Below are 25,683 nucleotides of genomic sequence, written 5' to 3' on the forward strand. Positions count from 1 at the left end.
GGGTTCTTTAAGGTTAAATATCCATTGGAGGGGTCTGTGGTCCGTTACGATTTTAAATTTCCTTCCGAATAAATATGGGCGAAAATATTTAGTAGCCCATACTATTGCGAGTAGCTCTTTTTCTATTGTACTGTAATTTAGTTCAGCGTCATTTAACGTACGTGATGCGTACGAAATGGGTTTGTCGGATCCTATGGGTCCTTGAGATAAAATACCGGATATTGCTACATTTGACGCGTCAGTAGTAAGAAGAAATTCCTTGCTGAAATCAGGATATTGCAGTATTGGGTCATTTGTTAATAGGGTTTTGCATTTTTCAAAGCATTCTATATATTTTGAGTCAATGTTTATCTTTTTACCTTTTTTGAGACATTCGGTGAATGGTTTTGTGACTCGAGCAAAATCGGGAATGAATTTTCTGTAGTAGCCTAATAGGCCTAAAAATTGTTTAATTTGTCGACTTGTTCTTGGTAAAGGGTATTTTTCTATAGCTTTTACCTTGTCAGGATTGGGTTTTACGCCATCGGGAGTTATGATATGTCCAAGGTACGGCGTTTCTCGTTTTAAAAATTCGGATTTGTCCATCTGAATTTTAAAGTTGGATTCTCTAAGTCTTTGAAAGATTTTCTTTAAATTTATTGTGTGTTCCTGTAGTGATGTTGAAAATACTAAAATATCATCTAGATACACTACGCATATTGAATTTTGTAACCCTTGAAGTACGTTATCCATGACTCTCTGGAATGTGGACGGCGAAGACGAGCGTTTTTTGCAAAATAGAACCTTTTTCATTCAAAATTATAAAGAAACTATAAATGATTATTAAAAAAATGATAATGTTCCTAAAAGTACATATCTTAAGCTAGAAAGTCAATTGGTACTACTTTAAAATATGTCTTTTTATACTTCCGAAAAATCAGTTTTTTCGGAAGACGTTTTCAATTTTCATAGTGGGATAGCTCGTTTAGAATCGTGATTGTGCTGTTAAAAATGTTATTTGGGGTAATAAATGATCACAATCCTATTTGTTATATCCTGTACGAGTTAGCTAATACTTTGACATTTTAAGATTTACTTGAAATGGTGGATAAATAACCTTCCGTATCCTCCCCATTTTTTCGATAAAAAGAGGTTTACATTATGTATTTTTCCTGCGATTCCTGCATTTTTTGTAACTCTTAAATAATATTATCCTAAACTAGAACTTCTTATTGACCTAAAAGAAAAAAATCATACATATAAGACATACCTTTCTGTCGATAGATATGTTTTTAAAACACCTAAAATTCGAATAAAAGACACTGTGCTAACGCGAGCCCGCTCAGTCTGCGCCGAGCGCTCGAAGACAACGGACCTGCGTTTGATCGTCCGGCGCACCTAGCTTTCGTAAGCAGCTCGATAGTTCCGAGAAGTGCCGTAAACTGCGACTAAACAAATCTTGATCCTTTTTACACCTTATGCAATTTTAGCATTCGACATGCTTTTCATATGATTTTGGATTTTAAGTTATACGTGAAGTTTGTTGAGAGTTTGAATTATTATTATATTTTGGGACCAGGATGAGGTTCTGGTTCTCATGATGATGGAGTCAGGCAGGAGATGTTCAACAGAACTGCTATTCTACTTATCATAACTCCACCATGTTTGGGCTCATTAGATTTGGGCTGATGAGCACCATCGATCTAGATGAGGTCCAAGGTCTCATGATGGAGTCAGGAGGTGGTCAACAGAACTGCTATTCTCCTCATCATAACCCCATCATGTTTGGGCTCATTAGATTTGGGCTGACGAGCACCATCGAACTAGATGAGGTCCAAGGTCTCATGACGGGGTCAGGAGGTGGCCAACAGAACTGCTATTCTCCTCATCATAACCCCATCATGTTCGGGCTCATTAGATTTGGGCTGACGAGCACCATCGAACTAGATGAGGTCCAAGGTCTCATGATGGAGTCAGGAGGTGGTCAACAGAACTGCTATTCTCCTCATCATAACCCCATCATGTTTGGGCTCATTAGATTTGGGCTGACGAGCACCATCGAACTAGATGAGGTCCAGGGTCTCATGATGGAGTCAGGAGGTGGTCAACAGAACTGCTATTCTCCTCATCATAACCCCATCATGTTTGGGCTCATTAGATTTGGGCTGACGAGCACCACCGAACTAGATGAGGTCCAAGGTCTTATGACGGGGTCAGGAGGTGGCCAACAGAACTGCTATTCTCCTCATCATAACCCCATCATGTTCGGGCTCATTAGATTTGGGCTGACGAGCACCATCGAACTAGATGAGGTCCAAGGTCTCATGATGGAGTCAGGAGGTGGTCAACAGAACTGCTATTCTCCTCATCATAACCCCATCATGTTTGGGCTCATTAGATTTGGGCTGACGAGCACCATCGAACTAGATTAGGTCCAGGGTCTCATGATGGAGTCAGGAGGTGGCCAACAGAACTGCTATTCTCCTCATCATAATCCCATCATGTTCGGGCTCATTAGATTTGGGCTGACGAGCACCATCGAACTAGACGAGGTCCAAGTTCTCATGATGGAGTCAAGAGGTGGTCAACAGAACTGCTATTCTCCTCATCATAACCCCATCATGTTTGGGCTCATTATAAATATGTGGAAGGTCGTTAATAATAATAAATGTTTTATTAGGGTACATGTAAAGAGGGGGCAGATATTTTTTTTCATTTCAACCCCAACGTGTGATATATTGTTAGATAGGTATTTAAAAATGAATTAGGTTTTACTAAGATCGATTTTTGATAATTTTCATATTTTCGGAAATAATCGCTATAACTTTTGAACCATATGTTTAAAAATATGAAAAAAATCACAAAAGTAGAACTTTACAAAGACTTTCTTTGAAAATTTGTTTTGAACTTTATAGGTTAGTTTTTGAGAAAAATACGGAAAACTACGGAACCCTACACTGAGCGTGGCCCGACACGCTTTTGGCCGGTTTTTATTTTATTTTAATACTTTTCTGTGCTATTCATACATAGCCACCCTAGGGGATTCAGTATTGACAGCTTCTTTTTTTCTTTCTGCATATATTTGTTTCCGCTTTTAAGTTTATTGTAAATAAGACTGCTTGCACTTACATTGAGATTATAATTACATAATGCTATTAAATTAAATCTAATGAAGCGTTGTTTTATTTCCTAAATCTCAAAACCCTTTAAATCGAATATGTATAGTAATGAGCAAAAATTTTACCGCAGGCTTTCCAAACCGACGATGCTTGATCAGCTACTTTTAGAACGAACATGTACACCGTGTCCAATAAGTCCGAATACTCACATTTTACCTCAGTTCTAAAGATATAGGGATCACAGGCCATCAAATTCTTATTTAAACTGAAGAGTATATTCCTTTTAATAAAATACAAGCACAAAGTTCATGAAATTTCCGAAGTGTCTAAGAAAAACAAAGAGGTAAAGTGCCAACAAAATACTTGCTCGGCACGCAGGTGACGAGTTATTTTTTATAAGCAGAATCTGTATGTGATAAAACAGACGCCACGTGTCCAAAATAAACTATTATGGGTACCGAGGATAGATAACGTTCCGGGCAACTAGAAAAATGTGCCTAGGTTCCAGAGCTCACCATTGGCCCAGGTGTGGGATGCAGTATGTAAGCGAGGTAAACTACCTTCAGTACTTACAGATAAAAGCGTTAAAATCAACGTTTTTTTCTTTAAAACCAAGGTTTTGGAGAAAAAAATGCCTTAAAGTTAAAAAGGATGCAACTTGGGAATGAGTATCATGTGTCCCAACAAGACGCACCTCCAGCACATTCGGCAAATGGTATTCTAGCGTAGTTTCAGACTAATTTGGCAGTTTTTTATCCGAAACATGAGTGGCCACCCAGGCCTCCAGGTTTAGGCGTATTAGACTACTTTGTATGGTCATACATGCTTTGAAGACTAAATTTTTATAAAATCATAAACCTAGATCATTTCAAAAAGATTATTGAGAGTATTTGGGATGAAATGTGAAGAAAACGGTGCGTGCCGCGTGTAGAGATGGGTCGTGGGTAAATACTTTCATGTTGGACATGCTGATTTGTGTTAAAATGGAGATAAATACTAAGTTAGTGGTTGTAATTTTTATACACAATTTAAAACAAAACTGTTCAGTCAAATAGACAATTAATTTTACAGAAGTTTTAATGCATATTTTTAAAAATAATTAAAAAAATATGTTTTTTGTGTGCTTTTTAGATTGTATTAATTAGTCGTATTTATACGATAAAGATAAACTTCCTAGTACTGGTTGGAGGGGGTTATGGTGGGGTTAGGGGGGGTAAAATGTATTTTTTTCATATTTCATGGAAACTATCATTAATATCGAAAAGTATTGTATGTACGAACTAAAGTAGACACAATTTCCTACAAAAAAGTTTATATGCATTTTTGTCATAAAACATACTATGTATGAGTTATGAGCTTGAAAAAGATTTTTTTTTAATATTTTTATTCACATATTTTTATTTACAGTTTTAATTTATCAAACTTATAATTTATACTAAAAGCATTTTAAATTATTTCCGTATGTCAGAGAATGATATTACACGATTTTTATAGTTGGAGTGATACACTAAAATCACATTTTATCTCATAGCAACCTATTCGTTCCCAATTTGAATAAACATTATGTGTACAATTACAAAGACTGACTTAAATTAATCTATTTTAGCCCAAACACCATTTAAAAACGTCAAATTTGGAAGAAAAATGAAAATACCCGCGTATTTACCCGCGGGTAGGTAAATATCGGGTATTTACCCGGTAAATACCCACCGTCGGGTATTTACCTGGGTAGTTACCCATCTCTAGCCGCGTGTGATCCGTTTGAGAAGCGTTTGAGGCTGGTAAACAAGTTAATGCTGGAGTTATTCCAAAACATTTGTTGTGAATGTAGTAAATAAAAGTGCCATTCATAAAATATAATAATAATGTAGTAACTATTTGTTTATTTTGTTTTATTGGCTATTTGTGCTGTATTCAAACTTATTGGACACGGTGTACATATTTTGATTTTCACCCTTTAAAATGTTTCTAAGACGCAACGTTTTGCAAATTTGGTCACGTCATGCACAGTTAAACTGTGGAATGAATTGTCGCCAGCGGTATTTCCGGACCAATGCGACCATCAAACCTTCAAGAAAAGAGCGTACATCCATCTTAAAGGCCGGCAACGCACCTCCAACACTTCTGGTGCTTCTGGTGTCCATGGGCGGCAGTGATCGCTTACCATCAGGCAGCCTATCTGCTCGTTTGCCTCCTATCCCATAAAAAAACGTTTAATATTTTTTAAGAAAAAAAAAACCGCCGCCTTTCGGGTTGTGGTGAAAGCTACTTGCGAATGTTGGATTATGTAGAAATGTGTAGGTATTTTTTAAAACTGCTTTTAATGCTTTAATTATTTGATGGCAACACAAATCAATATACCTATAACGCTAAGGTTTGAGAGTTTCTCAATTCCTCATGAATCCGATTATAAGAAATCGAAGCTTGACAAACTTTGACTTGAAAACTCAATAATTATGCTTAACAAACATAACTAAATAAATGTCACTGTTCTGAACTTAAATGCATGCTTTTCTTACAAAAATACCAAAGTCACTATGAGTGTGCCGTTCAGATTTGAGGAGTTCGGTTCTGACCATCATCAGCAGTTCCACTGCACCAAATGTCACTGTTCCGGACGTAAGTGCATGCTGTTCTTATAAAAATACCAAAGTCACTATAAGCGTGCCGTTCAGATTTGAAGAGTTTGGTTCTGAGTGTTCTGACCATCATCAGCAGTTCCACTGCACCAAATATCACTGTTCTGGACTGGACGTAAGTGCATGATGTTCTTATAAGAATACCAAAGTCACTATAAGTGTTCCGTTCAGATTTGAGAAGATCGGTTCTGATCTGACCATCATCAGCAGTTCCACTGCACCAAATGTCACTGTTCTGGACGAAAGTGCATGCTGTTCTTTTAAAAATACCAAAGTCACTATAAGCGTGCCGTTCAGATTTGAGAAGTTCCGTTCTGGCCATCATCAGCAGTTCCACTGCACCAAATGTCACTGTTCCGTACCTAAATGCATGCTGTTCCTTTAAAAACACAAAAATCACCATACGTACCTATGCCTTTCAGATTCGAGGAGTTCCCTCGATTACTCCAGGATCCCATCATCAGAACTGGGTTCTGAGAAAAATGGGACCAATCTGTATTCATATACATTCAATATTTTTTTTTTAATCGGTCCAGTAACAACGGAGATATCGAGGAACAAACATAAAAAAATGAAAAAAAAAAAAATAAACATACAGACGAATTGAGAACCTCGCCTCAAATCTCTCAGATTTGAGGCGACGGTTAAAAAGTGACACATCATGAGCAGTTCCAATGCACCAAATGTCACTGTTCTGGACGTAAGTGCATGCTGTTCTTATAAAAATATGAAAGTCAGTATAACTGTGATAATTTCCGAAAATATTAATATTATCAAAAAACGATCTTAGTAAACCCTTATTCATTTTTAAATACCTATCCAAAAATATATCACACGTTGGGGTTGGAATAAAAAAAAAAAAAAAATCAGCCCCCACTTTACACTTTACACTAATAAAACATTTTTTTCCAATTTTCATTTTTGCACTTTGTTGACGTGATTGATATACATATTGTTACTAAATTTCAGCTTTCTAGTGCTTACGGTTACTGAGATTATCCGCGGACGGACGGACGGACGGATGGACAGACAGACATGGCGAAACTATAAGAGTTCCTAGTTGACTACGGAACCCTAAAAAACAGAAATCACTATTAAACTATTCTCTAATTTCAAGTTCCTAACTAAAATTTTCCTAATAAAAAAAAACAAATTGATCCCGCTACAAACTTTCACCCCTTTTTCCCTCTACTAGGGGTGTAAATTTCCATAATCGATTCTTATCTCTTCGAAATTTTGTTAATGCAATCTATACAAATTCCGACTTTCTAGCTTTCGTAGTTTCGGCTCAGCGGTGTTGGTTGTTGAATCAATCAATTAGGAAACCTGAATTTATATATGTACATGTAGACTAATACTATACTTTTACTACATTCATATACCTTATTTACTACTACCATACCATGAATATGAAATTAAATAAAGAGTCCCCATATAAAATTGAAAATTATGTTATTAGCAATTTAATTCAAAACTATCAAGATTATTCGTGTCTGCGTTGAAACGCGCGTTGAGTTGCCTGCCGGTGCTCGCGTACCGAGCGCCAACGCCATCTATCGATGGCCGTTTCGTGAAATTGATGAGCGCTCTAAGGAGTAAGGGGTCTTAATAGGTGGCGCTAAAAAATGGAGGTGCGATTCTTAGTATGAAGATTGTAAATCCATACTAATATGTATTATAAATGGGAAAGTGTGTGTGTCTGTTTTCCCGTCCGTCTTTCACGGTAAAACGGAGCGACGAATCGACGTGATTTTTTAGGTGGAGATAGTTGAAGGGATGGAGAGTGACATAGGCTACTTTTTGCCTCTTCTAACGCGAGTGAAGCCGCGGGCAAAAGCTAGTTCTATATCCTTGATAATAATAATAAAAAAATGTATTTTTCCAGATTTTCCTGCTATTGCCTCACCACGAAGACTGCAATAAATTCTACACATGCGATCACGGGAAGGAGGTCCAAGTGGTTTGCCCATCGGAAACCATCTTTGATTTCGTAGAACAGGTTAGTTGTAACAAAGATAAACTTATACACCGTGTTTTTTTGTTTTCCGTAAATTCGACACGTCGTTAGGTTCATTATCAGAAACCACCCTGTATAACGCTTTTAGTTAAATTCGCAAAAAAAATCATCATTTTCTTACATAATAAATGAATTTATTAGTGTGAGAGATCCTTAAGGATAACATTGAAGTTAGTGTCAAGCATGTGTCAAGTGATTGACGGTACATGTCAAAACAAATAACATTAGGAATTGGTAAAAGCTGTCACACACGTGTTCAGTAATTATCTTTTTTTTTTAATAACTCGATAACCGTAAAAGTTAAGACTCTCGTTTCTTAGAGAAATTTATAGTATTTTCACCACACCAACTGTTAAAGGCTTACTTTGCTATTCGATAACAGATAGCAAAATTGCATTTTATCCACAAGAGTGCAAAGTAATTTTATACAAATTTCAACTTGATGTCTTAAGCTGACTAATAGATTTACCTATAAAAGATAATTTTGAATCATAAATATTGAATAAATTGATGGATCAGATTTATTTTGATGTTTTATAGTCACTATTTGTGTTGGTGTGGTGAAAAATTTTGTGTTTCAATCGGTGGCAAAGTTTGTTTAACCTCGCAACGCTCAAGATTCCACTTTTTGAACCACTCGCTACGCTCGCGGTTCAATATTGGAATCTTTCGCTTGCTCGGGTATCAATATTGGCGTTAAACAACAACTTTGCCCCCTTGTAAAACAAATAACTATTGATCTAAAGAACCTTCCCTTAAAGTTAACGGAATTCAATAAAAACAGGGTGTATATTTTCACCACACCAACTGGTAAAGGCTCTCGTTGCAATAGCAAAGACACATATTACACGAAAACAGATTAAAATGATGATTTTGATTTGAATCATACAATGTTAAAGTTTATGAATTTTTTATAAATATTTCCCTGTTATTTTCTTCGTGTGGTGAAAAATGTTGTGTTTCGGTGGCAAAATTTGTTTAACCTTCCTGCCTTGAAACCCTCACCACGCTCAAGATTCCACATTTTACTCGCTATGCTCGCGGTTCAATGTTGGAATCTTTCGCGTGCTCGGGTGTCAATATTGGGACGCGCGGTTAAACAACATTGCCCCTTATTATACAAATAACTAGGTAAGATACAGCGGGGTAAATCTCGACAGGGGGCAAATGTAACTGGTCCATTTTTCCCATGTTTTACAATGTTTAAATTCATAGTGTATAATAATGAAAAAAATGGATTAATTACAATAGGCGAGACGACTAGAAAAACTAATTAGTCAGTTAGATTATCAAAGAATTTTAGACAAGTATTTTTTCTTTTTTCTCGTAAACGAAAAATTACGACGGTACAGTGCGTTGAAGTTTCGCGTGACGTCACGCCTAGGTACAATTTTTACTTAGAAGTGACATCCATTCACAAGCTCCCGCTCCGGAACTTTGATGCTCTATATCTTTGTATTTTTTCATTAATTAGAAAAAGCGAAAAATATGTGTTCAGTATTTTTGGACGACCTAACGGACGGACTAAACAGAATGCCATTTTTTTATGTAGTCGTCATCCCTATTGCCCCCAGTCGAGATTTGCCCCGTTGTACCTTACCTATTATTTACATACCTATTTACTCGTAACTTTATTACACGGCATAAAATTCTAGGTACAAATGGCGGACTTAAAGCCTTAGTTACTCAAATGCATTCTAATTTTCAGGGTTGCAACTGGTCCTGGGCTACTTCGTGCGTTCTTCGCAAACGGGAAGACGATTCTTCCAGCGAAGAGTCTGTGGAAGGATCCGGAGACAGCAGCGAAGAGCTCTGGCATCCGAAGCCGAAGGACAACGGCCATGTTGGTGAGGGAGTAAAATTAGGTTTATGCATACATTAAATATAAGATCATACCATCCCATACATTAAAATGCGACCATCTGAAAACGCGCATACACTACACCATACATAGATGACGCCACAAAAAATGCCTTGTTGCCATCGATTATGCCAGCCCCAACACCATCCTGCGCTCAATTGCGGACAGATATGACTGTCCATACTTGAGGCACTGCTGTGAGATGCACATTTCCTGCAGCATATACCATGTTTAGTTTAGTTTTTTCTTGTATTTACTAACACATCTAGTAGAGATAAGATTAATTATTGTATACTAACAAATTGTATGAGTCTTCTTACTTGTGAAATAAAAATGAAATTGAAATTATTTGTAGGTTGGCGTTAAGTGTCACTTTCGAGCCATAAGTCTATGTCAAAAGTGACACTTAACGCCATCTACAAGTATAATCGAAAGCTGCAAGACATTTGTTTATGGCGCCATCTATGTGTGGTGTAGTGTATGCGTGTTCTTAGGCGGTCGCATTTTAATGTATGGGATGGTATGTTCTTCTTATATTGAATCTATGGTTTATAGTAAAAGCGAATATTGAATAAAGGATTGTTGCATTGTCTCCAAAGGACATCGCCCATGTTGGTAAGGAAGTATGTATGATGGGACATACCTACATATTATGAATGTGGGTACGGGCATAGAGGAATAAATAAGGGAAGAGTTGTAACTCCATACATCAGTAAACGCGAGTTACTTGTATAGACATCACGCGTCAATCACTCGTCAACTAGCGTAAATTATCAGTCCTGCTACTTGTCAATAGATGTCGCGACGAACGAAGAGTCTAAGAGCCTGTTCACACTAGCGATTCTTTTCGGCGATTTTTAGGCGATGCGAGATCGCGGCGTGCACGCAGCGAGCTCGCCGCGGGTCGTCGCGGCATCGCGGCGATTATTTTATCGCATAATATCGCCGCGAGCACGCGGCGAGCAAGCTGCGATATCGCCGCGATTGTTTATGAGGTAGACAATCTAATCTACCCACTTTATGCTACCATTCAAGTCAAAGACGCATTTGCATCCCGTTACGCGAAAATGGCATCAGAAATTGATAATTAATTGTTTATAGAAGAAATACGCAAGCGTCCAGCACAGTCACTCGCCCCGAGATTTGCCACTCGCGTGCCGCTCGTGGCAAAATGTCTCGTGTAAACCAGACAATTCAATAAAACGATCCGATGATTCTGCAGGGCGTTTATTCACGAACACTCCGATAATGCACAAGAATTTACATCAAAACGTAATGATCTCATTTACATGATTTGCACTTATTCCTGATCTATCTCGTTCTACCTCACAACTGTCAGTCCGTTGGCGCCATCTTGCCCTCCCCACGAGTCACGAACCAAGATGGCGGAACCAGTCGGGAGCCAGCACGAGATGTCAAATCCTAACTTCCGTTACTTATTAATTTAGTATATTTTGATAAACCACAGACATTGTTTATCAAAATATACCGCAATTTAAATTACGTATTTGGATCTTTAAATATGACTAAAATCTAAATAATAAATTATGAATGCTAACAGTCGGCCTTTCCTGACTTTTTTTTTTATCGTCTCGATAAAATGCCAGTACTATGATTAATTGTTTACACTTACGCTTTAATACTATATTACAATCATTTGTTTTACTTATTTCTTGTTATAAGTATATAATATATGTATTTATTTTACAAGAAATATAAGATAAGTTGGCTCATGATACCTCATTTTCACACATAATAACTATATTTTAACTATGTTTATAATACTAGTAACATTATTAAACGATATTTGTGCAATCATTTTAACCAATGATTTACAAAATTCTTCTTACGAAACCATTACAGTATAAAGATCCCTTTACGTCTCTAATACTGTCTCATGTTATCTAATCAGTCTAATCACAATCTGGAGCCCTCTTCATGTCTCCAACACTCATACAATTGACTTTCAGTGTGGAGCCCCTTCATGTCTCCAACACAGCCTATCAACATAACTCACAGCCTGGAGCCCCTTCATGTCTCCAACACTGCTTATTAACATCTAATCACAGCCTGGAGCCCCTTCATGTCTCCAACACTGCTTAATATCATCTACTCACAGCCTGGAGCCCCTTCATGTCTCCAACACTGCCTATTAATATCTAATTACAGCCTGGAGCCCCTTCATGTCTCCAACACTGCCTATAACTACTTACAGCCTGGAGCCCCTTCATGTCTCCAACACTGCCTCAATTAAACTTAATTTGATATTGGAGCACCTTTATGTCTCCGACATTTTATAGATCATTCATTTTACACAATATTTGATAAGGTATTTTAACATAATATTCTTGAATATAATCCATTGTAGCTCATCATAATCATATTCTTATTTATTCATAATATGACGCTTGTACATGAATTTACATCAGCTTTGATGCGAGAATATTTGCATTACTCCTACTTACTTGCCAATCAAAAGTTACGACTCATCACTTTCGCTATTAGAATCAGTGTCATTACTTCTATTAAATACCATCCACCGATGCATTTTATCAACGGAGAAAATTCCACTGAATGGTTTATTACCCTTTCGCGAAAGTGGAGTGTCTTCAACAACGTACCTATCATTATCAAGTACTTTAACAACACGATATGGTCCCCGGAGTTTAGGCACCAGCTTTCTACTTTGCCCACTCGACGGTATATCTCTTTCCAACCTTACTAAGTCCCCAACCTGAAAAGTGAGTAGTTTTCTGCGCTTATCAAAAGCGACTTTTTGTTTTTCTTGGTTTAACCGGATGTGTTCAGAAATGTCATTACGAATATTATCTACTGACTGATCCTCAACTACCGTACTCTTACTATCGTCAACCAGATCAACCAGAGCCTCAGTCTCGTCATTTTCAATGTGCGATTGTAAAACCGAGTCAGACATTCCAGTCAGCTTAAAACCAAAAAGTGCTTGTGAGGGTGTTTTTCCCGTGCCCTTGTTTAGAGTGTTGTTTAAGCCCCATTGGACTTCATCAACATATTCATCCCATGACGCTTCCGACTTGCCATGGGTAGCAGCAGTAAGAGAGGATAACACCGTTCGATTATACCTCTCCACCTGCCCATTTGCACGTGGTGTTGCGGTTGCGTTGAGAATATGTTTCACCCCTCGAGAATGTAAATAGTTTCTAAAACTTTTAGCCGTAAACGAAGTTCCGCGATCCGATATCAGCCGTTTCGGTACGTCAAACGTGTGAAAGTAGTGCTTAATAACTCTAATCGAATGGACAGCTTTCGTGCTCTTCACTGGTATTAACATGATATATTTTGTGAACGCATCTATTATTAGGAGTAAATAAGCGTTTTTCTTTTTGCTGCGTACGAAAGGTCCCAAGTGGTCAATATGGATAGTATGAAATGGCCGGTCAACCTTTTCAATTGTATGTAATTCACCAGCCTTTTTCCAGCTGGGACCTTTGCGTGCGCACACTCTAAGCACGAATCAACGTATTTTTTAATGAATCTTCTCATTTTAGCAAACCAATAATTGCTCTTGATTTTGTCGTACGTCTTGTCGAAACCGAAATGGCCAATATCGTCATGACTAGCCTTCAATACCTGCCATCTAACGCCTTTTGGTACAACCCAGCGATCCCCATCTTCAGTCTTCCTAAATAACAACCCCCTCTTAACCAAGTAATTATTTTTGATTTCTACAATATTATTGCTTTCTGGATCATTCAGTATGTTTACTATTCTCTGAAGTTCTGGGTCGCTGTTTTGTACCGTAGTTATCCAATTTGAACTGATACTTTGAATGTTTAAAATAGGGGTAGATTTTAGCTCTGGAGGGTTACGGCTTAACGCGTCGACGTGGGACATAGTTAGTCCGGGTTTATACACAATACTAAAATCATACTCTTGGAGTATGCTCCACCAACGCGCTACTCTCGGTAACATGTCTTTCTTATCAAAAGTGGCTCGAAGTGAGTTACAATCTGTGACGATGGTGAAGGAAATCCCTAACAAATACACGCGAAAACGCTGTACTGAGCATACCACGGCCAGTGTTTCTAAATCATAAGAAGTGAATTTAGCTTCTTCCGGCGAAGTTTGCCTACTAAAGTACGCGACTGCAGTGAATGGGGAGTTTTTATCTCGTCTTTGAAGAAGTATGCCCGCAATGCCATGTTTAGAGGCGTCTGTGTGAACCTGCGTTTCATATGTTGGATCATAAAACGACAATATTGGTCGTTTAACTAACTCATTTTTCAACGTGATAAATGCGTTTTCTTCAGCCTCTCCCCATAGCCAACGGGCATCTTTCTTCAACAATTGAGTTAAAGGTTTTGAAATTGATGAAAACCCTTTGACAAACCGGCGAAAGAAACTAGCCAGTCCTACGAATTGTCGTACTTTGTGCTGATCAGTTGGTCTAGGAAATTTTTCCACCGCCTCAATCTTACTCTCACCAGGCCGTATACCTTTCTCACTAATTTCGAACCCGAGATAATTGATCGACTGCATCAGAAAGTGACACTTTTTAAGATTCAATGTTAACCCTGAATTTCGAAACAGTTCTAATATCTCTCTCAATTTAGTAAGGCCTTCCTCAACAGTCTTCGCCGGAATATTCACATCATCCATGTATGCTAAAGCATCTTTGAATCTAGCATTACCTAAGATGTTATTAATTGCCCTTTGAAAAGTGGACGGTGCATTAACTAGCCCGAAGGGCATTCTTGTGAATTCATAATGCCCGTCTGGCGTTATGAAAGCAGTTAGATGTCTTGAAGATTCCGCCATGGGGATCTGATAATACCCTGATACTAAGTCCAAGGTTGTATAATATTTATGTCCAGAAAGATTATCTAGCTGATCATCTATCCTCGGAAGAGGATAATGTTCTTTGATTGTGCGTTTATTTAGAGTTCTGAAATCCACACAAAGGCGGTAATCGCCAGTTTTCTTTTTAACTAATAAAATCGGTGATGCGTATTCTGAAGAAGACTGCTGAACGATACCTGATTCTTCAAGTTCTTGAACTATACCTCTCACTACTTCTCGCTCTGAAAGTGGTAACCGATATGGTCTATATACCACAGGTGTAGGATCATTTAATTTAATATTCATTTCCGTATTGGTGACGCAGCCTAGTTCTTTAATTGAAAACGCGAAGCAATCTCTATATTCATTAAGCAGATTTACCAATTTAAGCCGATCATCTTTATTTATATTCTCATCTACATTTACCATCGTTTCATCAATCAAACAATCTCTGTCCTGTCTACTAGTATTACATTCGATTCTATTGACACTATATGTTTCCGTGGTTTTAGGAGCTTCCTTCAAAGGTATCGCACGGACTAGCAATACGTCTTTTTCTAAATTAAAACCCTCCGCGACTAAACCTTTGATTACTACATGACCACAGCCATCTACCATTTTAATGACACTTTGTATACTCTCGTATTCTTTTCTTGGCTGTAAACACATACTTGGCTCGATAAACAAATCCCCACTATACACCGGTTTCGTAAACACTTCTACAATCGTGTAGCCCCTAACATTGACTGACTTATGAACATATAATGGCACGTTTTCTTTAATCTGTAATGTGTTGGTTGATATTTTAAGAGTCTTGCTAGTTTTATAAACTACGATGTGTTCCTGCTCGGTAAATGTCTGCCCTACTAACAAAGGTACTTTTAGGAGATGATCTGGAACAACCAGCGTTTCTAAACCCGCTTGAGCAGAGTCAATTTTCAAATTGATATCAAACTTTCCTATACAGTTAACTAGCCCATCGCCGAAACCTGTAAGCACTGGTAAATCTGTCAGAGTCCACTCATCTGTCAATTTACGAGCGTCTGATTCCCTCATTACAGTACATTCACTGCCAAAGTCTATGTAACAATCAAAATCCTTACCATTAACCAATGCGGGTTTGAAGTATTTGGTATCATTTCCCTGTTTAAGTGATATGCGCAAAACAGTCTTTTTCTCAGTGGTATCTTTTTTCACAGAACATTCACTGGCAATATGCCCGACTTTACTACATGAGTTGCATCTTTTGATTGGAAGTTTACATTTAAAATATGGGTGACCCTCTTCGCCACAATTGTAACATTTAGTATTGCTTTTAGATTCATTATTATTGGGCACAGATCTATTAAACCTAGGACGCCTATTGTCCGAAGTGCCGGCCTGGAAAGTTGCGTTAGACTTTTCGTTGGGTTTCGTAATTTTCACATTTCGTAAGTATACTAATAATTTATCAGGCTCTGTGAATTGAGCAGCCTCAGCGCTTGTTCTTACAGACCTGTCCTCAATGCCAAATAACAGACAGTCTATTGCATTTTTACCCGATATATTGCATCGATTTAACAAAATCATTTTCCTATAATAGTATTCTTCTAGCGATTCACCAAATCGTGCTTTACAGGCCAACATTTCAGTCAATAGTCGCCCATAATTTTCATCACTGGGAAAAGCTGACTTCAGCTTCTCCTGCCACTCAGACCATGAAAACAGGAGACTCGGTAATCCTTGATACCATTGTTGCGCAAGACCAACTAATTTAGGTAAAGCGTAATGGATAGTTTGTCGTTCTGTCCAGCTATAAATTTGCGCACATTCATTAACTTTCAACAACCATGTACTAATAGTCTGCGTCCGTTTAGCAGGGTCATATTCAGGTATCACATTCATAGTCGGAAATCTTTCATTATTACCTCCTGCTTTCATAGTCTGAATGAGTTCTTTAAATTGTGTGGCGAAATCTGTCATTTCCTTATTACTAACAGATGAATTGGATGTTTCTGAAGAAATCGTATCAGCAACTGCCGGTGCCATCTGCTGGGGTGTTCTAGCTGGGGTGACAGATTTACGTTCACGTGATTGCAACCTATTGCGCTGGTGCCGACGATGTGAAGAACTGCGTGACCTTCGCCGATGAGACCTAGACCGCCTCACCTTCTTGCTCTTCCTATGTCGACTGCGGCTGCTGCGGTGCCCGGAGTGCCGACGTCTCTGGCGCTCTGGGCTACGGTTGTCATCAATGTCATCATCTTCATAGGACTCATCTCTTTTCCGCCTACGAGAGGGTCCTGGGCTCGTCTCTTTTCCACTTGCCATGATTGTAACTGCAAAATGTCACCAAAAGTGAATGTTCTTCAATTATACTTTAGATGCACATGATTGAAAGTTTACTGAGTGTTTAAGAACTTATAAATCGCTTGTAAACATCGAAATAATCACTTGCAATAAGGTGCCTCTATACTATAATAAACAATAGCAACTTTATGGTCTTATAATAAACGGTTAAGCATTTTCATAGTAACTGTCGAAATTACTGCTATGACAAAATATTACACGTTGTCAATAAGACAAGGTTTGAGATAGACTTGGAATTGAAATTGGTTAAAAATCGGGCGACACTTTATCTACCATTGTTTTCGCAATTTACAACACTGAAGGATAGCAACCTTCGATAGGTACAATCGTTGTAAACTGTTATGAATCCTGTCATACGTTAATGAAATTTAATTTGCATTCTATCGAGACATTTTCCTCATTTTGTTACTTAATTTAAATATTTTGTAAGTTCGCTATAACATAATTTAACACTTTCAAATAATTTTCAACATTGTGAAGTTATTTTTTTTTTAGCAGCTGTAAATTTATGTGAATATTTCATTTAAGTTTAAACACTTACTATAAATACTATATTTTATTGATTTTTAAAACTACTAAACATATTTAATTTCATAAGGCTTTGTAAACTTACTGCAAATAAACTGTGACCTACTGTTAATCTTTAAAACTTATTATTAAAAATGTAAAACTGCGTTCAATATATTTTATCCTTTCGGGCGAGCGACGTCTATAGAAATGTCGACACATAAGCGTTAACTACGCTTTAATTGACATACCACTTGAAAAGTTAACTATAATTTCAACTCTTATATAGACAATTTAAGTTCGTAATTTTTGTAGAAAACATTGTAAACATAAATATTTCAAACGTACTCACTGAGAATAACTAAATGTAATTACTAGACAAAAAAAACTTAGTTAATTTTGTCAAAACTGTTTTCATAATGATCATGGAATAATAAGCAATTTCTATGGCTATCGCTTTAATCAATGTTATTAAAATATGGTAAGTGATCACTATTTTTACATACCTTCAAGGGCGTAAGTTTTTTTCACCAAGGTTTATACGATAACCTCGATTAATCCCACCGTCTGATTTGTAAACCAGACAATTCAATAAAACGATCCGATGATTCTGCAGGGCGTTTATTCACGAACACTCCGATAATGCACAAGAATTTACATCAAAACGTAATGATCTCATTTACATGATTTGCACTTATTCCTGATCTATCTCGTTCTACCTCACAACTGTCAGTCCGTTGGCGCCATCTTGCCCTCCCCACGAGTCACGAACCAAGATGGCGGAACCAGTCGGGAGCCAGCACGAGATGTCAAATCCTAACTTCCGTTACTTATTAATTTAGTATATTTTGATAAACCACAGACATTGTTTATCAAAATATACCGCAATTTAAATTACGTATTTGGATCTTTAAATATGACTAAAATCTAAATAATAAATTATGAATGCTAACACTCGGGACTCGTGAAGTAATGAGATACTTCTCGCACTTATAACGAAATGTACTATTTTGGGTTACATTCAACACGCTTGCGAAAGAGCACAAAATATTATGATCACTTTCTGCTAGGCGGTAGTCCCATGCGGGATCCTTCCAAAATTTACGGTTTGATTTTCGTTTTCGATTTAATCGCCTTCTGAGCAACACAGCTAAAAAGAGCACCTTTAACATCTCGGACACTGGCAATAGTGGCGATCAAATATATGAAAGAGGCGCGTTCCTAGCACACATTCTACGCTCGTGTAGGTGAACGCATACTATGCTTGTACGAGTGAAATATGACAGGTCAACAGTTCGCGTTTTTGACAGACGGTAACGGTGAGGTAACCGAGAGGGGGTGGGCGGCACTTTCAGTGGGGAGCGGGAGCGGCCATACTGTACGATAGTACTCTTTATTATACTGTGCCTTTAATTGACTTGTAAATGTTATTAAGTATAAATTTACCAATAAAGACATCTAAATCTAAATCATGGTTGGGATTGAAATGACGATCTCCTTTTCCAGGTCTCATGCATCTGCTGAGCGAGGCCGCAGTCAAACCGTCGGAGGCGCACGCCTTCAGCACCATCTTGGATTGCGAAAACTCGGAGTCGGCTGCCAGACGCTTACCGTACAGGTTAGTATGAGAAAATTAGAGGGTTTTTACTACAAGCTTTTAAATAGAGATATACATAGTCCATTGCACAGATAAAGAATTTCATGCATGAGAGCGAGAAGATATTTTTAGGGTTCCGTAGTCAACTAGGAACCCTTATAGTTTCGCCATGTCTGTCTGTCCGTCCGTCCGTCCGTCCGTCCGTCCGTCCGTCCGTCCGTCCGTCCGTCCGTCCGTCCGTCCGCGGATAATCTCAGTAACCGTAAGCACTAGAAAGCTGAAATTTGGTACCAATATGTACATCAATCACGCCAACAAAGTGCAAAAATAAAAAATGGATAAAATGTTTTATTAGGGTACCCCCCGTACATGTAAAGTGGGAGCTGATATTTTTTTTCATTCCAACCCCAACGTGTGATATATTGTTGGATAGGTATTTAAAAATGAATAAGGGTTTACTAAGATCGTTTTTGATCATATTAATATTTTCGGAAATAATCGCTCCTAAAGGAAAAAAAGTGCGTCCCCCCCCCCTCTAACTTTTGAACCATATGTTTAAAAAATATGAAAAAAATCACAAAAGTAGAAAGACTTTCTAGGAAAATTGTTTTGAACTTGATAGGTTCAGTAGTTTTTGAGAAAAATATGAAAAACTACGGAACCCTACACTGAGCGTGGCCCGACACGCTCTTGGCCGGTTTTTTCTTTCTCACACATATCTCTGCACATATGAATGACAGTGACATTTGCACAGGCGCTGTCTGGCGGGATAAAACGTCAGTGAGCCTCCTCATTGATTGAAAATTTAGAGGCAAAGGTATAATTCCCGTGGGTTTCGTTTCGCGCCTTTTTTTAGTGACAAGATTTGTTTGACTATCTATAACTATACTCTGTACTTTTAGGTATTTAAAAGAACGTAAACATATATGTAATTTGTACATTTTCGGGTAGTTACGGTGCATTAGGGTAATTCTGAATGACAAAAATGCTCCGGTAATTCCGAAAGGGGAATCTTGATATGATGGGAATAATGGTGATTTTTGTTCGACTTACAAAATTAGACGACTTTCGGAATTACCCTAGTGTACCTTACAACATTTGTCGATTAACCAACCAAATACAATTAGATATGTAACCTGCCATTTCGTCGTGTAATAATAATCAGTTATCCGCGACATCTATTGACAAGTAACAGTACTGATAATTTAACGCTATTTGATGCGTGATTGACGCTAGATGTCACTACAAATAACTCGCATTTACTGATGTATGGAGTTACAACTTTTTCTTACTTATCCTATATGGTTCGAACGGATGAACCGATTTAGATTTCGTTTTTTTTTTGTTTTTTAAAGCTGAATTAGTCTGGAGTGTTCTTAAATATGTTTGATGAAAATCGGTCCACTGAAAAGACATATGTAACTCCGTATAGGCAGATAAAGTCTAACAAAAAAACGTACCTCAAAACCATACAGAAAAAAGTACGGTGACCTAGATGGCGATACACCTTTGGGGGACGCTCGGCTAGATGGCGCTAATATTAATATTTGACATTTTAACACATATCAAGCTAAGAATATGGACCAAATTGTCAAAACAGGTTCAAAAGTTTTAAGCTTGTGTCGAGAGATGGCAGTCTATGCATTACACATTTTACTTTGACAGTACCTCTTTATAATACTCGATCCTCTTTGGTCCACTCTGTCGGTTTTTTTTTAATTTAAAATTGTAACTTGGTTGTTTCCAGAGGTGACTGCCAGCGTTACTGGCGTTGCTCCAACGGCGTCCCCGAAGCTATCTTCTGTTCCGACGGCCTGTTCTTCAACGAGCGCACGCAACAGTGCGACCTCGAAGCCAATAGCAAGTGTACAGATGTACAACATAACGAGCTGGGCGGGGAATTTATAGAGTACAAGTAAAGTTATGTGAGATTGGAAGACCATTAAGTGAGAATTAACTTCGGTTCGGCTCAGTATTGGATACCATTAGAGCGTTTGTTGACTGAAGATGCCGCCTTATGCATAAGACCCTCATTAGTTTGTGAAGAAACTCCTAATAGGCTACTTGAACTTTTTTTAAAGTCTGTCTTATATGATTAAGAAATGTCCAATTAACCGAAATAAAATATTATCATATTTTATTATGACAAAAACCGCAAAAAATATTTTTAAAGAATTTTACGTAATCAGGCAAAAACAACACAGTCTTGTCAATCTATACATTATTCTGTGCATCAGTGGCCCGTTTCTCGAAAGGTACAAGCCTTGTATTACAAATGTGTTTCCATGACAACCCATACGATTTGACAGTTCGCGCACTTGTAATACAAGGCTTGTACCTTTCGAGAAACGGGCCCCAAGGTCATTCTATTCGAAAGCAACAATTTCTGCCTTTTTAAGTATGAAGGCATAAAGTTCAATATGTCAGTGATTATTTTGACATGCAGTAAGGTTCGAATTCGATGACGTCACATACATCGCTTACAGCGTATTCGGTGGCCAAAATTTAAAAAAAAAACTCACATTTTTGAATTAAAAATACGTAGTCATCGTACGCATTTAATACCCAAAATCATTAAATATTGGTTTCTTATGTCAAATATTACAGAAGACAATCATTTATTGTGCCAAATTAGATATGAGTCCAGTAGCCTATTGGAGACTATTAGAGCGTTTGTTGACCTAAGATGCCGCATTTAATGCATAAGGCACTGATTAGTTTCTTCAGGGGTCCTAATTGTAAGAATAACGACCATATTGATCCGTTCTGGACGGCAGGACAACGAAATGCGGTCCATATGAGGTAGGTCGGCGGTCCGGAAGCGGACCGCGGTCCGCCATTTGGTGACCCCTGGAATAGGGTATCGGTCCTACATCCGATACCGGATCGAATAATTTGAAAACGCTCTTATACTTAACGCGAGCTGTGTTAATGATCAGTGGACTATTTTACCAAAGTGACATTTGACGCTGACAATTATTTATTTTATTTTATTTATTTAAACTTTTATTGCACATAAATAAATAAAATGTACAAATGGCTGACTTAATGCCTATATAATGGCATACTCTACCAGTCAACCATCGGGCCAAACAGAGACAAGTAACTACGGAACCCTAAAAATGGTGCAAAGAGAATGAAAAATAACAAAGATTAATGTGTTTACTTCTGGATAATTTCTAAAGTACCATTTAGAGATGCACCGAATATTCGGTTACTATTCGGTATCCGGCCTATTCAGCCCTTATTTTAATATTCGGCCGGATACCGGATAGTGACATACTATCCGGCCGGATGTGCTATTTTTGATTGAATGATTTTGGGTAAATACTTATAATCATAGCCCTTTGTTATTAAAAAATAAACATTTAAACAAAAACGGACTCCGCGCGAAGCTACCTACCAAACAAATCAAAACCTGCACGACGCGCCCGCTCCCTGCTTAAATTGTAAGTATTGTAGGTAAAATTCTGCTGTCCGAATATTCGGCGGCCGGATACCGAATATTCGGCCGATGGTTGGACCGAATATTCGGTATCCGGTATCCGGCCAAACATTTATTCGTTGCATCTTTAGTACCATTGTTTCTCATCGATAATAGTTCTTTATTGAACAGGCAATTAACGGAGAAATGTCACTTGCGGGCGACAATTTGTCACTATTGTGAATTAGGCCACTGTAGTACTTTCATTTCGCTTTTGGAAGGACTTAAAAAAAAAACAAATTCTCATACAAATATAGTGCGAAAAGATTTGCCTTCGCATTGTTACGGAAACGTACGAACGTGTCATGCTCTCATGCTATTTCAGTCAGTCTCAGTACAAGATGTACTGACATTGACTGAACTAGCATGACAAATACGAACTTTTCCGGAAAAATACGATGGAAAACCCTTTCGCACTCTATGTACTTCTATTGGTCTTCTAGCCTCATATACCTTATCGATACTTTAGGAGCAATCTCTAACTAGATACTTGTGAGTTTGTGTGATTATTTAGCATTTTCATTAATCGATACTTTTTGAAAATGTTATTTGACCAATTTTCAAATTTTAAAATAAATAAATTTGAAAATATGGAACGCTGAATGATCACATGAATTTAATATAGGCGATATTACAATTTAAGTATATAGTTAGTTAAGAAACTTTGATATATCTAAATTATCTAAAAATCAGATGAGGGGCTGCATTCATAAATATAGTTTTGATTTTATTGTACAAAAATATACTATGTAAAACAAATATTTTATGCTAGATGTAAACCATAGTATTTGTATGCGAGTGTGCACGGGAAAACGGCCCACTTTGTCGGTTGCTGTAAAGCCGCTTTGTCAGTTTATTCATATAAAGATATATACAAGTAAGTCTTGCCTTAATGGTAACCGACAAAGTGGGACGTTTTACTAAACACACTCACATATAGTTTATTAGAAGTATTTTATTTATTTCTATGTTTTTATTGTAATATAATTTACACCTAATTACCTTCTTTACTTTTAGAAAAGCTTTTGTGCAAAAAATTGAAAAACTAGAATATGACAGCCATGATTTCGAGTACATATTATTCGCAAAATATCTATGTTATACTCAGAAATTCTGATGAATATTGTATTTTTGTTGAATATTTACACTTCGTAATCAATTCATTAGTATTACGAATATGCTGGTTTCACTATTGTATTGTTTATTTAAATAATAAAACTTGTTAATAAATATATTAGTTTTGTTGATGGCCCTTAATTTATCGAAATAAAAGCAGAATCAAAATTGGATTTTTAATTTCCTTTTGTTTGCATAATATTATAAATATGGTACTTAACCACACTAATAAACTAAGTACGCTCTTATTACACCGGACCCAGCTTCGTGCCCAGGGTGGACGGGGGGGGGGGGGTCACGTGGTAAAGGCCCGGGGCCCCAGGGGGGGAAGGGGGTCACGTGGTAAAGGCCCGGGGCCCCAGGGTGGGGGGGGGTCACGTGGTCTATTTGTAATGTTAGGCTCCAGGGGGGGGGGGTCATGACCCCCATGACTTCCCCCCCCCTGGATCCGCGCATGACCGGACCATAGAGGAATAAGTAAGGGAAGAGTTGTGAGACTCCATACATCAGAATGCAAGTTATTTGTAGTGACATCTAGCGTCATTCACACTTCAATCACGCGTCAAATAGCTTAAATTATAAGTACCACTACTCGACACTAGGTGCCAACAGTGTTGCGTCTGCGAAACATGTAATATTAAAACAGTTTACAACTTATATTACAAGCAGAAGGAATTGAAAACAGAATACTGATTAATACTATTGTAATGTTAGCCAAAAATTGGTGAGCATTACTTTTCGTTCGTCGCGACATCTCTTGACAAGTGGCACTACTGATAATTTACGCTAGTTGATGCGTGATTGTCGCTAGATGTCACTTAACTATGCCTATACAAAAACCCGCATTTACTGATGTATCTATTTACAACTCTTCCCTTACTTATTACGGAACTCCTCAAATCTGAACGACACGCTTATAGTGACTTTGGTATTTTTATAAGAACAGCTTGCCCTTACGTCCAGAACAGTGACATTTGGTGCAGTGGAACTCCTGATGATGGTCAGAACGGAACTCCTCAAATCTGAACGGCACGCTTATAGTGACTTTGGTATTTTTATAAGAACAGCATGCACTTACGTCCAGAACAGTGACATTTGGTGCAGTGGAAGTGCTGATGATGGTCAGAACCGAACTCCTCAAATCTGAACGGCACTTTTATAGTGACTTTGGTATTTTTATAAGAACAGCATGCACTTACGTCCAGAATAGTGACATTTGGTGTAGTGGAACTGTTGGTAATGGTCAGAACCGAAATACGTAATCAAACATTCGCAAGTAGCTTTCACCAGAACCCCAAAGGCGGCGGTTTTTTTGTTCTTAAAAATTATTTTAGGTAGAGTACCTACGATATCTAAATTAAAATCTATAATTTTATTTAAGTGAAATTAATAGCATGCTTACGAGTATAATACAAAATTCATCAATGAGGAGGCACACTGACATTTTATCCCAACAGGCGGCGCCTGTGCAAGTGTCTAGGAAATTCACAGTCATTCATATGTGAGAGAGAGAAAAAACATATCATCTTCTCGCTCTCACGTATTCTTTATCTGTGCAATGCAAGTGCAATGGACTAATATGGTGGCGCCATCTGTCATAACCTTTGAGTGTGCCTCCTCTATGGTAATAAAAAAAATAGAATAGAATAGAATAGAAAACGTTTATTTGGTGAAAATATACAAGTAAAACAACAATAGCCTTAATCTATATACATCTTAAACTAAAGTCACCAAAAAGGATGCCACTCAGCATAATTATGCCAATGGCTAATTGGTATTAGCCACGGCGCTGGTTTTCAGGGCAACCAAGAAAACAGGGTGGGATTTCAATATTTTTAAAATTAACATATGGTGGACGAGGTCGCAATAAATACAATTACAATTCAAATCAAGTTCTATCCCAATAAAGACGCCACGACGTGAGCCGGTACGCCGAACCTCTGCCGTCCAATAATCCAGTAATACAGCGAAGCCACGTCCACATACACGCCAGGCGCGCCGGCAGCGCCGCAGGTGACGTCCCACGACACTAATCCGTAGACGGCGTATCTTATGTGTGTTGAGTTGAGTTGCCCTAGAAAATAATTGGCGGATTAGTAAAAAGCTTCGAATTAGATTTGATTTTTTTCTCAAGTATCTATGTCGCTCTTGCGTATTGGTGCGAAAAAGTCAGACTACAAGTTTGCGGCGTTTCGCG

At 37.8% G+C, this 25,683-nt stretch overlaps 1 protein-coding gene across 2 annotated transcripts in view; it reads left to right on the plus strand.

Moving 5' to 3' along the window:
- Positions 1–20,898, plus strand: part of LOC125238745 (probable chitinase 10) — a 31,621-nt gene extending 10,723 nt beyond the window's left edge. The window contains exons 3-6 of one of the 2 annotated variants that reach the window (XM_048146168.1): positions 7,623–7,736; positions 9,463–9,619; positions 18,796–18,907; positions 20,634–20,898. In XM_048146168.1, the coding sequence (XP_048002125.1) occupies positions 7,623–7,736; positions 9,463–9,619; positions 18,796–18,907; positions 20,634–20,805 (555 nt within the window). In that variant the 3' untranslated portion in view covers positions 20,806–20,898. The remainder of the gene's footprint in view (positions 1–7,622; positions 7,737–9,462; positions 9,620–18,795; positions 18,908–20,633) is intronic. The other variant, XM_048146169.1, reaches the window with a different exon arrangement.
- Positions 20,899–25,683: the final 4,785 nt, after the last annotated feature.

This window comes from Leguminivora glycinivorella, chromosome 24 (genome assembly GCF_023078275.1).
Source record: "Leguminivora glycinivorella isolate SPB_JAAS2020 chromosome 24, LegGlyc_1.1, whole genome shotgun sequence".
Classification (NCBI taxonomy): domain Eukaryota; kingdom Metazoa; phylum Arthropoda; class Insecta; order Lepidoptera; family Tortricidae; genus Leguminivora; species Leguminivora glycinivorella.